The sequence below is a fragment of the Lacerta agilis genome, chromosome 5 (genome assembly GCF_009819535.1).
Source record: "Lacerta agilis isolate rLacAgi1 chromosome 5, rLacAgi1.pri, whole genome shotgun sequence".
Taxonomy (NCBI): Eukaryota; Metazoa; Chordata; class Lepidosauria; order Squamata; family Lacertidae; genus Lacerta; species Lacerta agilis.
This window is the reverse complement of record NC_046316.1, coordinates 1,229,779-1,248,687: the sequence shown is the minus strand read 5'-3', so window position 1 is coordinate 1,248,687 and position 18,909 is coordinate 1,229,779. Positions and strand designations below refer to the sequence as shown.

General features: G+C 42.7%; 1 protein-coding gene across 2 annotated transcripts in view; it reads right to left on the bottom strand.

The window, feature by feature from the left end:
• The window catches only part of DUSP16 (dual specificity phosphatase 16), a 55,985-nt gene that overhangs the window by 22,138 nt on the left and 14,938 nt on the right, over window positions 1-18,909 (bottom strand). Inside the window, exons 1-3 of one of the 2 annotated variants that reach the window (XM_033148239.1) lie at window positions 7,958-8,024; window positions 6,156-6,777; window positions 5,641-5,779 (exon numbers count right to left, since the gene is read on the bottom strand). In XM_033148239.1, coding sequence (XP_033004130.1) covers window positions 5,641-5,779; window positions 6,156-6,386 — 370 coding nt within the window. In that variant the 5' untranslated portion in view covers window positions 6,387-6,777; window positions 7,958-8,024. Of the gene's footprint in view, window positions 1-5,640; window positions 5,780-6,155; window positions 6,778-7,957; window positions 8,025-18,909 lie in introns of those variants that run through there. The other variant, XM_033148240.1, reaches the window with a different exon arrangement.

Sequence of the window (18,909 nt, the reverse complement as noted above, 5' to 3'; positions counted from 1 at the left end):
AACAACTTTAAGGCTGCTGGTATATAATTCCCACCTTTAGACCTGAGGTACCTGAGGATAGCATTGACACTTCTCTGGGCATTCCCTGCAACGTACATGCCATGGGTTTTCCTACTTCCTGATGAGTGCAGGGCTACACCTAGATATTTAAAACAGGTAACCTGTTCAATCTTATGCCCGTCTATAGACCACGCATATGTTTTGGGCCTCTTTGCGAAGACCATAATTTTAGTTTTTTGATAATTGAGCTCTAATTTGTTCTCTGTGCAATATGTAGCGAGTGTTTTCATGGCTCTTTTAAGGCCGATCGGTGTTCTAGAGAGGATTGCAGCAGCATCTGCATAGAGCAGTACCGGAACCTGATTTCCTGCAAGTTTTGGAGGATGGAAATTTATATTAGAAAGATGAGGGATCATATCATTTATGTAATAATTAAACAGGGATGGGGCCAATATACATCCCTGCTTAACTCCCTTCTCTGTTTCTATTGCCTTGGATACATGGCCCTGGGAGGTATAACGCACTTTTAATGACGTCCCTTCATATAGCATGCATATTAGATTCTCCAGTTTTCCCCATAGTTTTGTTCTGGAAATAGAATCGAAAGCTGCTCTGAAATCGATGAAGGCCACGTAAAGAGAAGCAATTTTACTAGATGAATACTTCTCTATCAGATGTTGAAGGACTAGGCATTGGTCTATAGTCGTACAACCTTCTCGGAATCCCGCTTGTTCATCTGCCAAAATATTTTCTTGTCGAAGCCATTCTTCCAGTTTCCACTGCAAATGTCTTGCGTACAATTTACTTATTGTATTAAGAAGACTGATTGGTCTATAGTTGGTCGGGTCATCCTTTCCCCCTTTTTTGTATATCGGGACTATGATTGACAGCCCCCAGTCTTCAGGGATGTATCCATAAGTATCTATGCCAGTGAAAAGTGAGGCTAAAGTTGGGACCCAAAAATCTAAATTATTTTTAATGGCCTCTGCGGGTATTAGGTCTGCACCTGGTGCTTTCCCCAATTTCAGTTGGGCTATTAAACTTTCGATTTCTAATGATGTCACAGGAGCCCATTTTGGGAGGTCCAGAATATTTTCCGGGGGTTGAGCTCTCCCCCCTGCTCTATCCTTGTAGAGTTCTCTAAAATGTGACTCCCAAATTTCTGGTGTTATGTGAGTTTCTTCCCTTGGTGGTTTATTTGGTTGGGAGCATTTTATGACCTTCCAAAAAAGGGCTGAATTGTTTGATTTAGCTGCCTGTATGACCTGTGTCCAGTTATTTTTTACTGCTTCCTTTTTTTTCTGTGCCAGCACCTGCTTATAATGTCTTTTTTGATATAGGAGAGCTAGTGCAGCTGAGTGAGTTGCATTTGCAGCAAATGTTTGATGTGCGTTTATAAAGGCTTTTTTCGCACTAATGCAGTCTTTGTCGAACCATGGTCTAGAATGATGTTGACATTGCTGATGGTATCTCTGCTCTGGCCCGCTAAGATTTCGGTGTAGTTCTTTGACCAAGTCCTTGTAGGCTGACAGGAGGGTCTCTGGCGACTCAGCTTTTATCAGATTGGTACGAATGTTCTGTAAGGTTTCCGTGTTCAACATTTTAGTAACTTTTGAACTTAGTGAGGGGGTCCATTTGGCCCGGCATAGGGTTTTTCCTACAGGCCTTAAGGTGCACTCAGGATCTCCCTCGTTATGTTCTTTTTCTATGATTACCGTTAGGTAAAGTGAGACCGGGAAGTGATCACTCTCACATCTGGCTAGAACCTCCATATTGTTTGTATATTGCAGAAGGTCTTCCGAGACAATTATATAGTCTATGGCGCTCATCCTAATTCCAGACAGGAAAGTGAACTCTGCCGGGTGGTCCTTTCCCAGGGTCCCATTTAGAATATAGAGACCTAGTTTATAGGTCATTTGGGCTAGACAGAGACCTGCAAAATTTGACATTTGATCCTTTGAGGCTCGAGTTTTTAGTGGCCCTACTGCCTCCCAGTCAGGTGGGATTTGGCCAAAACGTGTGTATAAAGTTTGATTATTCGGTCCTAGTCTAGCATTTAGGTCCCCTCCCAGTACCACCATTGCACTGGGGTTCTGTATGATGAGATCTGCCACATATCCTTCCAGCTCACTCCATTGGGCTCTGATATCAGATTTCTGGCACGCTGGAGACATATATACATTTATGATTAGTAGAGTCTTTTCTTTTAGATGGAGCAGGGTAGCCATGGCAGTTGTCTTTAGGGAAGGTAGGGGCCTTGGTGTAGCGCCCATTTTGGTGGAAATAAGGGTCCCCAAACCCCCTTTTGCTCTGCCGTATCTCTTTCCTGATTCAGCTCCGATTTTAAAGCAATGATACCCCTTTAATACTATGTCATTCCTGGTCCAGGTTTCCTGGATCAAGATGATGTGATATTGTGAAAGGAAATCAGTGAATTGAGTATTCTTGGAGGCTACTGCCCACCCAGCTACATTCCAGGTTAAGAGGGTGGCTTTATGCTGGTCTATTGGCAGTCAGTCTCTCTCTTCTTCATGAGATGGTTGAAGGGCTGTTTGATCTTCCTGTACATTTGGAAGAATTAGGGCTGCGTGTGCTGCAAAGTGGGGGTCATTAGCTAGGAGAGAACTACTATTGCTATTATAATGATCCAGTTGTTCAATTACTTCGGTCATTGTCCCTGGAACACTCACATTTGTATTTACCAGCCCTTTTCTTTGCACCTTGCTCACCCATAGGGGATTTCTTAGGTTCAGTTCCTGATTCCTCCTCCTCCAGGTATCTCATCTTTGTCCAGTACTCCGGTGGTTCTATTGTTATCATTCTATTATGGCCATGAGGTCCATTATCAGTCTCTACCTCTGATTTTTGGAACTCTTTCAATATCTGATTCATATGGTCAAGCCTCTTTATGACTACTTGTTGCTCTGCTCTTGGGAGGTCCTTAAAGGAGCTGAGAAAATCTTCATCCAAGGTGTTTACAGAGTGTTCAGGTTCCTGTAGCTGGTTGTCTAAGGGCGTCAGTTGTTCGTTTTGGCTCTCCTGCTCGTATGGATGATGGACATGGCTCTGAAAGTTCAGCTCAGTCGTGTCTGTTTCTCCTCTATTTGTCAGGATTTTTTGTGCTGTTGTTACTTCCCTTTGTGGCTCAGATCTTAATTTTGTGGCCTCCTCTGTGGGATCAGTCCTCCTCTTACATAATGGTGTGACATTAGGATTGCGGAACACCCGATTTGGAAAAACTCCTCTGCATATCAGTCTAAATTTCGATTTGTGAATCATTGTAGGCAGTTTAGGAGAGGAGAAGGTTAGCATGATTTTTTGGATTTGATTTGTGGTATTCAGTACTTCCATACCCACTAAATCAATTTCTTTGAGTCCAACACCAAGCAGATCCGATAAATGTCGTTTGGACTGCAGGATCCCTTTCCAGCTAGGGATTTGGTAAGGTCTTCCACGTATTATCATACAGATCTGCTTTGGTTGGAAAATTAGGTAGGAAGAATTTATTTTAGTAGTTTTAAAGGTTTCTATGCATTCTGTCTCATGCTTAGGGGTCAGCTCTTGTCGCCATTTCCCTTTGGAGCTTTGATGTACCGCTAGTGCCTGTTTATTGTTGACTGATAGGTTGCGAACCTCCTCAGATAATTTGCTTACTTGGGAGGCAATACCTCTAATTTGATTGAAAATATGCTCCACTGTTCTAGCAATTAAAGTTAGCTGGGTATTCTCCCCACTTGTTATTCCTTCCTCTCTTAAATGTTCAAGGTCAACTTGCCCCCTTTATTGGATCTGTTTTTGCACTCCCATCTCTGTTATTCTCCTCTTCTTCATCATCATCATTCTCCTCGAGAGGAGAGAACCGATTTTTTGTTAAAACTGTAAAAACAGATTTATTATTATTAAAAAATTCCTCCAGCTTAGATTGCTTGGAAGCTGGTGTTGGAGCTGCTTCCTCTGGGTCCTCTGGGTCCCTGTTACGTTTTCTAACTGGCATAGTAGTGCAAGTGGAAGTAGATGACTCATCAATATTGGTTTCTTAACCAGAGGGGAGATAGAGAGTACTTGAGTACTTGAGTTTATTCAGTCTGGAATTAGAGGTTTGCTTTAAATTTAAATTTCTCTGTGGATACTGCTGAAAGCAGCTTCCAGGAGCAGGACACAGAGGGAGGTGTCGGTAATCAGCAGCTGGCGTTCTGCCCAGAACACTCCTCGCAGCCTATCAATGCTGATAGAATCTCAGTAAGTCCATGTGTTCAAAATACAGATATTTGAACGAAAGAGAATTTACTTCCCTGAGTGTAGCCAGCACTGTTTCCAGCTCTGTTATCTGTGAGCTCCGAATCTTGCGGCTTGTTCCGTCGCCATCTTGCCCCTCCTTCCTCAAAATAGTTTGATGTAGTTTGAATATTCTAAACACTATCCCCCCCCATTTTTCCTGAAAAAATGGCTTTGGGGAAAAATGGAAAAAACCTGCCCCCCCCCCATTTTTCCATTTCCCCCCCAGGCCTTCCAGCACCCACACTTTGGAGCTCCCTGCCAACTGACACCAGGCAGGTGCTCTCACTGTACTCTTTCCAGGAACTGCTCAAAACATTTTCGTTAGGGCAGCCCATCTGAAGATGTAGAAGCTGCATGCGATTTACTTCCTTTTAACCACTGCTGACTTTAATCATCTTTTGAACACTCTTAAATACCTGCTTTTAACTGTGTTTTATCAATCATTTTAATGTTCTGTTGTATATTTTTGTAAACTGTTTAGAAGCTCTCTTACCATCATGCGGTTTATAATATATAATAACAAATTCAATTTTAAAAACACACACACTCCTTTTCCTTTCAAACAGAGTCTGAGCCTTAGTGCAACATACTGTTCAGTAACTTTGCCCTGGCTGTCCTCAAGTAGAAATGGGAAGGTTGGTGCTAAGGGGCAAATCTGATTATTTTTTATGTTGATGGTTTCTTGCTTTTTTGTTACTTTTGAGGGAAAGAGCAGTGGTTACCTGTTTTATTGCTAGCATAATACTTTTATATACACTGCGTTTCACGCAATTTGTAAAACTACTCCACACTGAACTTTTTTTCAATCTTTCCAAAATTTCCATTTTTTTCTGAAAAAATCGGGGGGGGGGGCAAGTTTTTCCTCGTGGCTTCAAAATTTCCGGGAATTTTACATCTCTAGCCCAGAGTGCTTAAATCCGCTTCAATTGCTAAAGTTCTAGTACACTCTTAAATCTCTCCTGCAAAATACTGACAGTTTGGAGAGGCCCCCATCTCCCTGCATCAGTTTTCTATATGTAGAATCTCAGCCATCTGTCAACAGTATTGCATTAAGGATAAACACAATTCAAATCTAACACAATAATCAGTCGTGAACACACACACAAACACTCACAAACATAATGAGCTTGTTGCACCAACCAAACAGCCCATCTAGACTGAGTTCACATGGCAGTTTATTCCATAATGTTTCCCTAACATTAGTCAGTGTTGTGTAGTGGAGTGTTGGATTTTGTCCAGGATTCAAATCCCCACTTGGCCATAAAGCGCACTGAGTGACATTGGCACAGTCACTGCCTCTCCTTTTGCATTATATGCACTCCCCTATGTGTGTCATACTCATATGGTTTCCCAGGATCCTACCTGCAAGCAGATGAACAGAGCTGAAGTTCTTCTCCAGTTTTCCCAGCAGGACAGTGAGGAATGAGTCAGATGAAACAGAAGCCACATTCTTTGAGCTTTGGTCATACACCACAACTTCTTGCTTGCTATCAATTTCAACCTGGAAAAAATAATTGGGGAGGAATGATCAGAAGTAATCAAGTTTTTAAAAAAACTTTAGCACATTTTTCAAAAGAAAGCTCTTATTTATATGCCTATTATTATTAATTCAGACAATATTAATCTTCCTTTGGATTTTGTTTTGTTGTGTCTTGGGTAACTAACATGGCAGCAGCAGAACCAGGGGAGAAGTGAAGCAGCCATAACATTTGCTCTGTGCACTTGTACACTTGCTTGTTAGCCGTGGTTTGGGTTTAACATTATATGCTAACTGAGCTCATATGTCTTTGCTGGCAATCTCCCACCTCTAATTCTGTACCCATGCATAAGTGCATCTTTAAAAAAAGGAATTTCATCAACACCCATCACTGCTTTACCTTGTGCTTTGCAGAATGCTGGATGAGCTCAGTGATCAGCACTTTATCTTGTTGCAGCCTTCGCTTCATGAGCTTGGAGCAGTTGATATTGATGGCATCCAAGATGTGTGATGTATTGTATTCCACAAAGGGGCGGCTGTCAATCACCAGCAATTTTTCTGTGCCGCTTTGCAGCAAAGCCACCAGCCTCTCACCAACTATCAGTTGAGTACCATTCATCTCATCAGCCATGACAACAGCAGAGGCCTTCTTTTGCAACTGCCTTCTTTTTCCTCTCCAATTTGCAGCAAAGATGAAGAAGGTGACGTAATGGCTATGGACTTAAAGGCTTAGCCATTCCATTGTACTCAGTATATGAGGTCATACTGGCAGTGACTGGCAAGAGAAAAGTTAGACCCATTTTCTCTTGAGAGGGTCCTCCAAAGATGAATGCCCCGTCCGGCTCCCAGTTGATATTCTAGTTATATAGGGCTTGCTAAAGCAGCCCTCACAACCAATTCATCCTGGGCTATAGAGTAGCCATTTCACATCTCAAACAAAAGATGCTTTTCGACTGGTCCTGCCATTACATCATTCTTTACCTTTGTTCCCACATCATCGGCTTTTAGAGTGGACTAGGAGCCTGTTGAGACATGGAAAGAGGTGACAAGTGGCAGACAGAAAGAAAAGCAAAACAAACAAGACAGACTCTGGGACTTTGCAACCCATAATCCCATCCCCCCTTAACTTTCCCTGTTGTCACAATAAAGTCCTCACATGTGCTGTGAACCATCTTTTTCTTTTCTTTTCTTAAAATAAATGCATACATGATAACTGATTCCCTTACTTCATTTATTCCCCCACCCTAAGGGCAAAACTAGATGTTTAGTGGAGAGATCTTGATCCAGAAACCTTGGTCTCCAAGGACACAGACCCTTTGGTTTCGGAGAGGGAGAGGTAGCAGGTGGGTCCTACATTTCTCATGTACTGAGAAGTTGCCTTTTTCCTCAGGTGCCACAGACATATACAACACACATGCCAGGGAAGAGCAGGGGAGTGGAGCACAGGGGGAAGAGTTGGGCAGGAGAGAGAGAGAGGCACTCCTTCACCCACCCAGTCTTTCTGCTCCCCAAACTGTGTCATCTTTTCTCCCACTGCTTTTTAGGAGTTCAGCAGAGGCCCGGCTTTCTCACCCAGGTCTGCCACCAAAGTTCTAATTTTAACACTGGTGTGCAGTTGGTCTGAGAATTTTCCAGTGTCTGCTGTAAGATTTTCCTTCAGTGAGAAAAAGTGGCCAAACCTGAATCTAGAACATTACTGTTGTGGCAAGTCCTTTGTGGGGGGGAAACCGTTTAAGATGCTGCCTGTTAGGCAGGCAGAAGAATGAGATGAAAGCATACTACGTGGTAGACACTTCACCACTACAGACAGCTGGTTGAGAATGCTGTTTTTCTTTAAATGCTCCTCACTGCTAAAAACAAAAACCTAAATATACAAATGAATGAATTTATTATTTCGGTCACAGACCAGTTCCAGCCCACATACAATATCAAGGAAGTCATAAAACACAATAGGGATACATTTGAATTTGCAATTAGGAATAACAGGGACAATACAAATATAGCAACAGTTAAAAAGTTATAAATTAAAACTTGGTCACTAACATATAACCTAAAATTATCATTTAAGGTCTTAATCATTATGATAGCACAGCTTGTCCCCTGAGTTTTATGGCGATCGCACAGAATTTGGCTACCCTTAACATGATCTCAGGATCTTTGTCCTCTACCAGGGATTAAACCTAAATATATCATAGAGCTTACCCAGAAGAAAGGACCTAGCTTTCATGACTTGCTAGCTTTCTACTCACAGGGAGGGCATTGGGTTTACGCACACCACCACCATCATTATGCAACACGTGTAGGTCCTGTTTTAATTATAGCATTGTAGTTGGTTAGAGGTGCACCAGATTTACATTTCCTCTGAGCTATGCCAAACTAATGAGCTCAGAGGAAGAAACCTCAACTATTAAAAGGCTGAATGTACCCAACTGGAATGAAATGTTGACTGGAATAAGAACAGTCATTTCATTAGGGTGTGTTTTATTCCCCAGTGATCCAGGGACCAGAAATACCTTTTGCTGCACAAAAACCAACCCCCTCATAGGTGATGAGAGTCTGCAATGGTCTGAAACTGTAATGTTACCAGCTAGCAGGCAGTTTTGTCATTAGAGAAACTGGGCACAGTTGGAGCCTAGCAAGGATTTCTTTCTTTCTTTCTTTTTAAATTTTATTTATGATTTTCAGATTTATACATTTCAATAATTTTACAGTCATTTTAACATTTCAAAACTTGACTTCCTTTCCTCTCTTTCTGCAGTTCCTCAAATTTATTTTTAATATACCGGTATTTTGCATATCCAAATTAACTTAATTTGTTCATTTATTCATCTACTTTAAATATATACTCTTATGAAACTGCAGTAGATGAATAAATGAACAAAACTGCAGTTTCATAAGATTTATTTCATCTTAAGAGATATGACCCCATGGACCAGAGCACGCCAGGCACGCCTAGGCAGTGAAGGATAGGCGTGCCTGGCGTGCTCTGGTCCATGGGGTCACGAAGAGTCGGACACGACTGAACGACTGAACAACAACAAGAGATATGCAGTTTAAATATATTGAATAGCTCTAATTCTTTCAAGCTGAAAAAGCATCTTTGCTCAAACAGTTTTACACGTAAGCAGGGGAGATGATTTCTCCCATACCAATCAAAACATGGGGCCTAGCAACCAGACAAAATTATTCTGGGTAACAGTTTGGCCCATGGGCCATCAGGTGATAATTACTGAATTAAAGAAATTATTATTTAGCAAAGATGAACTAAACTATGGGCTGTATTTTAACTAATGAGTTCTGTCACTGCAAGGATTTCCACTCGCACAATGGGACTTTCCCTCTCTGTACATGCTTGCTCTGTGTCTTCCCCAAATCTGCTAGGGGGGGGGACACCCAGAACAGATTTAGGGGGGCATGAGGGAGAGGAGAGCTGCAGAACATTTCACTGCACAAGCAGAAACCACCTTAGCACCATGTTGAATTCTACCCCCATCTGTAACTAATTCAAGAATTACTATTTTTCAAACCATTTTGATTTACCAACAGAAGCGCTGTCAGACTTCTGCCTAATCAGCCAATAAAAATAGAGAGCAACAAAGAAAATGCAGATCTTGGGATACTAGTCACATCCCCACTTACGCATTTCTGAACCACAAATCTTTGTCCTATGTTGCAAGGACAAGCACCCAACCTCCAATGGCATGAATTCAAGAGAAGGAAATTATGTGTGTTTATATATAGAATCTGCAACGATATACTGCACTCTCCAGGGTTCTCTGCAATATACAAACTCACTACATCCACAGAAACACGTAAGTCATAATTATGAGTATTTTGCCAGTCATGAAAGCATTGAGAATGTGGCAACTTCTTCCCAACAAAGACCCACTATCTAAAATTAGCAAAATGTAAGGAAAAGAACAAAACCCATGGAGTGAGGCTTCCTGCACAATTCATGCCCTGCTCTTCGGAACAGAATGAGCTTCTACTTTCAAAGACTCTTGGGGACCTCATTACCTACCCACCCACAATTCTAATAGAAGTTGTTCTGTTTGCTTCGAGGAACAGAAGATCAGACCTGTTAATGAGGCAGCCAGACAGTCTGCTTGGATGTGGATAAAGGACTAGACTAGAGTTTATGCCTGGCCAGTAGAAAAGGTAAACAGAAAAAAATGAAACGAACTTTCTAAATGGATACGCCCCCCCCCCTTTTATTAACCAACTTAGAAACTTTTAAACAGATATGTTTTTAAAAAACAAAAACAAAGACCAAGCCAGTTACAGGCTGTTCTTTCGGGAGCGGGGTGTTATGTTGCGATGGTATAAAAATATATCCCTAAATATCTTCTTCCAAGTCTATCGAAGTGCTCTTTGACTAGTATTTCTCCCTCTAATACAGGGGTGTCAAACTCAAATTCATCGGGGGCCGCATCAGCAGTTTGGTCACCCTCAAAGGGCCGGTTTTATCTGTAGGACTATGTGTCCACTCCGTGCACTACTTCAATCATTTTAACTCGGGGTGAAAGGAGAGCACGGTGGCACTGGTGTAAATCATGGCCCTTCTGATAGGACTAGCATACACAAACCCATTAATTAGTAAACAAGCACCATGCCTACTGAATAGTCACCATGTGAGAAGACCCAGGCACAAAGCAATCTGTTACATGCAGGAGGGAAGCTGAAGGGCATTTTCATAAGTGATGCTATACAAGCCTTTTAAACCACTTCTGAAACCGAATGTGAGACACAAGCTTTAAATCGGATGTGCTTGTGGCTTTCCAAGGTGACACAGGTTTCACACTGCAAAAAATGGTCTCGGTTGAGTGTGAACCAGCAGAATGGGGGGTGCAAGGGAACCCGTGTGTGTGTGTGTGTGTGTGTGTGTGTGTGTGTGTGTGTGTTATTGGTTTGCTTTATTATGTATGTTGTGCTTTTTCATGTCGTGAAATATCCTGAGATCCAAGGGCAACAAACAAATTTAACAAATAACAATAACAACAATAACAACCCCAAACCTTTTCCTCAGGGCAAACCCCGTCAACGCCCAGTAAACTCGCTCCCCATGCAACATGCATAGCTGTCAACATTTCCCTTTTTTAAAGGGAAATTCCCTTATTCCAAATAGGATTCCTCGCAAGAAAAGGGAAAAGTTAACAGCTATGAACATGTGCACCGTGCAGTGGTGTTGGGCGAGGGCAGGGCCACCAGCGGTCTACCTCCCAAGGTTGTTGTGTTGAAGTTGAAGCAGCAAAAGCGCGCCATGGTGGGTGGACGAAAGAAAGAAGAGAGAGAAAAAAAGAAAGAAGGAAGGAGAGGAGAGGAGAGGAAAGGAAGGAAGGCAGCTTCTTGGATCCATCCGGTCTTCAGCTCCATCTCCCCGGCCCTTACTCACCTCGTCGCCCCACTTGAGCACGTCCTTGTGCCTCTCGCCCACCGCCTGGTAGATGTGCAGGAACTGGAGGATGCCGTGTTTGTGCACGTGCTCCGCGTGGCGCTGTGTCTTCTCCCAGCTCAGCGGGGAGCCCTGCGACAGGAGCCCCATGGCCCCCCGAGGGAGTGGCGCAAGGGCGCGCGGGGAAAGGGAGGAGAGCCGGCCGGCAACGCCAAAGAGAAAAGCTACCTCCAGGCGGTGGCAGTGGCGGCAGGAAAGAGGAGCAGGAAGGAGAAGGATCCTCCACCGGTGGCGAAACAGGAGGAGGAGATCGGCGCCGGCTGCTACTTCTCTCTTCCTCCCCGCCGCGGCGCCTCTTTCTCCGCGAGGCTCCCGGAGGGGAAGCGCCTGTGCCGGCTGCGGACAGAACAAGAGAGGCCAGCTGCGCGGCTGTGTGCGTGTGTGTGTGTGTGTGTGTGTAGATGCAGGGAGGGGGTGACCATCCCGGCAGCAGTGGGGCACATGATCAGGGGGAAGGGGAAGGAGGTTGCTCTGTGTGCGCGCGCCTATGCGTGTGTGTTTGCGGGAGGGAGGGAGGCGCGCGGGGGCCACATGACGAGGTCTGGCGGGCCGGGGCCGGATTAGGCCCCCGGGCCTTGTGTTTGACACCCGTGCTCTAATACATACACATCAAAGGAAGCACTTTTTAAAAGTCATGTGAAGGAACCTTGGTCTTTTTCCTAAATTGTAGTTATGAAACTATGTTCAGGGACAGCAACCCTTCCATGAGAAGATCAGTAATATTTGGAATATGATCAGTAATGATGGATGAGCTTCCACGAATAAGCCCTTTGTTCAGTGTACCAATCTTCTCCCACAATGCACTACAGAGTGTGTCCCAGAATCGCATTCCCAGTTCACTCAGGCCAACAGAGAGGTCCAGCAGATACAGGCAGCAGCGCCTTCTGCCAACCACATATGCACCCTAGGAGAAAAGGCTCCTTAGCAGATGGACAGGGTGCTTCGTCAGACAGGTCAATATGAGGAGGATTCCTTCCAAGGAAACCTTTGAAAACCACTGATCTAAAGTACAACTAATACCATGTTTGCAAGATAATCTTTATGAGCAGAGCAGAGCCACCTTCATACAAATGAGGTCAGCTGCCACATCATTTGTTGATATTCTGACAGGACGCTATCAGGCAATTAAAAACAAGTTTTGCCTGCTTGTCACTACACTACTTATCTCTGAACGATGAACACCCTGATAAAAGTGGAGCAACAGTCTCAAGTTAGCAGGTGGGTCCATGAAACATCATCCTTTGAGGAAACTGTAGTGGAATCTACACACATTTAAAAACCACCGTGAACATGCTTTTTAAAAAAACATTTTGAAAAATACAGTCAAACCTTGGGTCCTGAATGCCTCCATTTTGGAATGATTCGGCTCCTGAACGATGAAAACCCGGGAGTAAATGCTCCAGTTTTTTAAAGTTTTGCGGAAGCTGAATGTCCGACGCGGCTTCCACTTCAGTGCAAGAAGCTCCTACAGCCGCACCTTGGTTGTCGAACATTTCGGAAACCGAATGGGTTTCCGGAATGGATTACGTTCAACAACTGAGGTTTGACTGTACATTGAATTTTGCACAGCTCGCTGCTGCCATCTAGTGTCACATTTGTATATTGCACTTTACAACACATTTAAAACGTTTTATTCGCAGCTGTATAGCTGAGTCCCTAGTCAGTTGGCACTATCAATATAACAACACATCAGAATTTTTACCACATGAAGATCACAACCCAATAAGTGTATGAAACAGACCTCTGAAATGTTTTCTTTCAGATGGATATTGTCCAATAATCGAGGCTGCTTATCTTCCTCCTGAAAATGTACCGTATTTTTCGCTCCATAGGACGCACCGGACCATAGGGCGCACCTCATTTTTAGAGGAGGAAACAAGAAAAAAAATATTTTTTCTGGTTTTCCTCCTCTAAAAGCCCTGTTTTGTTTTGTTTTGTTTTGTTTTGTTTTGTTTTGTTTTGTTTTGTTTTTTAGAGGATTAGCTAAAAGTTTTGCAGCTTTTTTGCAAAGGGGAAAGCCCTGGCTTTTTTGAGGATCAGCTAAATGTTTTGCAGCTGTTTTTGCAAAGGCAAAAGGCCTTTTTTTGAGGATCAGCTAAAAGTTTTGCAGCTTTTTTGCAAAGGGAAAAGCCCTGGCTTTTTTGAGGATCAGCTAAAAGCTTTGCAGCTGTTTTTGCAAAGGGAAAAGCCCTGGTTGTTTTTTTTTTAGGATCATCTAAAGGTTTTGCAGCTTTTTTTGCAAAGGGGGAAAAGCAAAGAGGAAAAGCCCCATTTTTATGGGGTTTAACTCACATTTCTGAGGAAAGGGAGCCATTTCTACTGTTTCCAGACAGATAATCTAATCAGCCAGTCCCATGTCCTGGGGAAACAACCAACCTCCCTCTGCAGCACATTCAACAAAGGAGGGCGGGGCTGAAAGGGAGCCCGGACTCTTATCTCTCTCCCAATCTCTAGCTGATCAGCTGCTGAGCGGGGTCCTTTCAACACTCCCTTTTCTCTTTGTAAAATAAAAAGCACAATCTGCTTTTGGCCCCTGGGCAACTCAGCTCCAGGGACCACCATTCGCTCCATAAGACGCACAGGTATTTCCCCTTACTTTTCAAGAGGAAAAAAGTGCGTCTTATGGAGCGAAAAATACGGTATTTTGTTCCTCCGCAAATTATCATTTTTAGAAAAGTGCTCCATGGCTCCTGGGGATCCCTCCTCCCAACATATTTTATGTTATTTATATTATATATGCATATCTTGCTGACTGCTTCCATGGGATCCCCATTGCAATGCCTACAGTTTTTTGTGGCTGTCCATGCCCCCTAAAATTTGTCTACTAAAATAATATTAAAGTTATTTTACAAATTAACGTTTTTTAAAAAATTCCCTGCTTATAGTGTATGCATATGATTGTTTGTAAGCAAGTCTCCTTTTACTTGAAGTGAATATTCCCTACCTCTCATTTCTTTGTGAATGCCTTGTGAAAGTTTCTACTGTAATATGGGAACAAAAGCAAGCAAGGGAAAAATTAAAATTCTTGTAGCAGCAGTAGGAAAAGTAAATGCTGCAACTGTTTTAAAAACAACACTTCAATATTCTAAAATTTGGTTTTCAAACTGGATTCCTTGGAGCTAATCAGAGGGGTCTTCAGTCAGAGGATGAGTAATAACCGAAAACACTTTGCTGAAAGGACAGCTTGTCTTTCTACTGTTGAACATTTATTGCCATCTGCAGCTCCATGAGAGCATTGGACGTGGTCTAGAACTCATCCAAGAGCACAATAATAAGCTTACAGCTCTGGAAGAACCAAATGCCACATATCTTAGTCCATTTCACCCCGGACTGACCTATTTTTTTTCGGAGCTCTGTCCCTCAGAGGGAAGGGGGGAAGGGCAATGAAGGGCAGAAGGAGTTTGAGGAAGAGAATAGCTTCTTGAGTCTTAAACACAGATAGCCTAGTCTATTTATTTTTGAAAATTGCTTGCCTATGCACTATGGACTTGGACACCTCTTAAGATAATTGTAACCATATTTTGCACTATGGTTCCCAAGATCAAGGAGCAGGTGGTTTTCTATGTTTGGCTACAATTGGATGCCATTTTGAGTCAATATGGCAGAGTAGACCTTCCAAAACTGCACTGATTTTACCAAATTTGTGAGGTCATTTCTGAAATTAAGCAGGTTTTTCTCTATGTTTAGATACAACTGGAACTATTTGGAATCAAGATGGCACACTGAAGCATGCAAGAGTGCACTGCTTTCAAAACTGCACTGATTTTTTATTTCTTAGAATTCCTGAGCAATGGCAAGAATGAGGTTGCTAGTGTTCTAATAAAACACCCATATACAGTCTATATATTTTAAAATCAGAATTGCCTCATTCCACTGTGCTATTAAGTTTAAAATAAAAGACTCCCTTTTTTGGATGCGTAGGAGAGAAGAAGAAAGGAGGAGTGTGGGGTGAAAGCTCAGTTCTTATAATAAAAATATTGCCTAAGTACATGCTCCAACGCAAACAGCTGGCAAATTTTAAATGCAAAATAAAAAATAAAAAAATTCCTTCCAGTAGCACCTTAGAGACCAGCTAAGTTTGTTCTTGGTATGAGCTTTCGTGTGCATGCACACTTCTTCAGATACATGTTTTATGAAGAACTGCTTGAGGAGGGGAAATAAATTGCATATTGTGTGGACAACAAAATCCACACGTTCTCAGATTGTAGTTTGCTTACAACAGAGGTACAGGTCACTGCTTAATTTCTATAGAGAAGAGGGCTAGAAAAGGGAATGTTATCTCATTTCCTAGCTGCAGCCCCATTTTACTAATATTAGATGGGCATTCTCCAGAGCCCCATTTGAGGCACTACTTACAGCTGTACTATACAGTAAATTCCTGCGGGTTCCAATTCATGAGCGCTTATGTCCATGCATGACCAATAAGGTGGAATCTGTTACTCATTCTCCTATTTTGTGAACTTTACAATGAAGAACGGTCTCGACTCATATTACCCCCTTTATCAAAATTTATACCTTTGCAATATTATTTGGAATTCAGCCCCGAAATTTTACGGAAATTCCTTTTGGAAGACTCTCTGAGCTCAGTATCCTACGCTGTGGCCAAATTTTGTACCTTAGCTATTAAAAAATATAAATCTCTTTTAATGAAAAATACATTATAAACTTCTTTTGCGCCATTGATCTTTTGTCCTGGCTCTTGGGATTTTGATTTCTTGTGGGGGTGTTGCTGGTTTTTTTTTAAACTTATGTTGTTTTGTATTGCTGACTCTTGCTGTAATAAACTTGATTGAGAAGAGGGCTAGAGCTTTAATCTGTGTGGTTGATATACCATCATTATGTAAGCCTTGCTCCTTAATTTTAGGTAAGAATTCCTAATGTTATGAATATCACATAGTATGCAGATGTATATTATATGTGTTTAATTTGTGTGTAGCTAGTCTCATTGCTTTCAACAACATACACACAGCAATACTGGATCAGGAAGTATAAAAAGGTTGTTTTCTGCTGCTCCAGAGAAGCGGACACGGGGCAATGGATTCAAACTACAATAAAGAAGATTCCACCTAAACATTAGGAAGAACTTCCTGACAGTAAGAGCTGTTGGACAGTGGAATTTGCTGCCAAGGAGTGTGGTGGAGTCTCCTTCTTTGGAGGTCTTTAAGCAGAGGCTTGACAGCCATCTGTCAGGAATGCTTTGATGGTGTTTCCTGCTTGGCATGGGGTTGGACTGGATGGCCCTTGGGGTCTCTTCCAACTCTAGGATTCTATGATTCTATGAGCACATCTAGTCGAACACTCTGTCCTCACAGCGACCAGCTACATGTCCATGGGTGAGCACAACAGCACCCTCCCCACTTGCAATCCCCACTACCAACTTGTATTAGAGGCGCACTGTACTGCCTCTGGTAAAGGGGGTGGCACCCAACTAGCATGGCTATTAACCATTTATAGCTTTATTCTTTGTAAATTTGTCTAATCCTCTTTTAAAGTCATCCCAGTTGATTGCCATCACTACCTGGTGTGAGAACACGTAGTTCAACCATGCACTGCGTGAAAAAGTACTTTCTTCTGTGTTTCCTGAATCCATATACTTTCACACACTTTCAGTTCCCTTTTGATATTTATGACACAATTTATGAAATCTATATTGTGTTGCCCAATCATCATCCAGAAGCTACACAGCTGTTCCACTAAATGCTGCTGCCTCCACCCCACACACTCATGCACAGGAGCCTCCCTGTTTTCGTCTGTGAAATGTTTGCAGATTTGCAGGTGTCAGATTCTTCCACAGCGCACAAGAATTCCTCATCAAACAAACAAAACGGTTCCCTGAAGTAAACATTTTAATACTACTTTACTAAAACCAGGGAACATTCAGGCTCAGCGATCCCATGTCTCCACATTCAAATAATACCACCCAGGAACCATTCACTACATGATCTGTTATCTGCTGGAGATCAGCTCCCAAGTTTGCAAGACTTGCCTCTGAATGACATTTCTGAACAGCAGCCATTGAAGGCTATTTCTGTCACCACACACCCCTCCAAAAATGTTGGTTCACATGTCCATAACTAACCTCACTTGCACTTAAGTTTGTAAGTAAACCACATTAGGTCATTCAGATGTCAAAATGGTCTCTGTGTTAAGAGCTGCTGGCCAGGGCTGCTCCACATTAAGTCATGGGAAATACAACAGAACCCTGCTGATTCACAGCATCATTTAGGTGCTTTCGCACTCAATTTTGTTTCCTCATTTCACACCCCTCCCAGGTGCACCCCATAAAACTTTAAAGAGTCCATAAGAACTTGGATCAGGCCAATGTCCCATCTAGTCCAGCATTTTGTTCTCACAGCAGCCAGCCAGATGCTATCAGGGACTGCACTGGGGAAAGGAGGGCTGGGCTCAGGAGAGGGAGGTAATGGCCAGTGGGGAAGAGAAGGAAGTGGTGGGCAAGGCAAGTGAAGGGCCGGGTGCTTCCCCACACGCTCTTGCACCACTGTTTCCCAGAACCAGTAGAGAACTGAAGCGGGAAGAGCAGAGGCAGCTTCCACATAGGCATAGCCTCTGTCACGGAAAGGTACATAAACTGGTGGAGGGGGAGTGATCCCCCATTGCTGCAACTGCCCCATAGAGCGCAGGAATAGCTTCCTAGACACTATATTGGTGTGCATATGACACGTGCAGCTTGAACCTGTTTAAAAGAAAGGGACTTTAAAGTGGTTAGACTGATATGGTGATGTTATATCTATGTAGTACAGTTTTCGAAACTTGGAAGAAAAAATGTGGGTTGGCTTAATTTTCAGTTGACAGTGCATTGTTCATTCACTCCTGTGATGTCAGCCTCATGTTTAAACATGCCCCATTTAACACTGCTTTGTTTTCTTAACTCTTCTCATTCCCTTGTGCCTTTAACCTGACACACCACACTTACTTTAAGAAAGTTACATTGGCTTCCTGTCAAAAGACATTGCACAGGGATTTTTGTTGCTTTAATACTTATAGTGAGGTAGGAGAGCTGGGGGGGGGGAGTGTGTCCCTTTGGTTTCAGGTAGTACATTGGTAGACGAGTCAAAAAAGCCCAGGACACAAATTTTCATGGCTATGGTGGCTCATTTACCAAAAGTAATGTATTTAGCATCAACTCTGGAAGTGTATACTTGATAATGACCAAACAATTATGGTCAGAATTAGTTTGATCAGAATTTTGCCCTTAAGTGAAGCTCTACCTTTTCCCTCTGACTTTTGGGAAAAGGTCAGGTACACTGGCTTGGGTTTTTAAAACTGCTACATTATTATGAAATTTAATATTGTTTCATTTTTGTTTTAACTGTGTTATTTCTACCCTAGGACTTTAGGGTGAATATGGTAAACAAACACAACCTGATCTGCTCTGGCCTACAGATGTAAAGAGGAATTCTTCTTGTCTGTCTCTACATTTGCCCCCTTTAGTCAGTGCTGGATGGTGACACACCTAGCCTGAGCCAGAATTTCTTAGCTGGACTTTTGGGGCTCAAAAAGGAGTCACCAGATGGGGGTGTTTTATATGAAAGGTCCTCTTTGCTCACCTTTTGCACTCCTCTGCTTCCTGCCTGAGGTCTTGGGAATGCCAACAACCATACTCCAGATTCTTGCAGGACAAGACTTTTTCTTTTCTTTACCCAGGAGACTTCAGAGTGAGAGCAGAAAGCACTGACCCTTG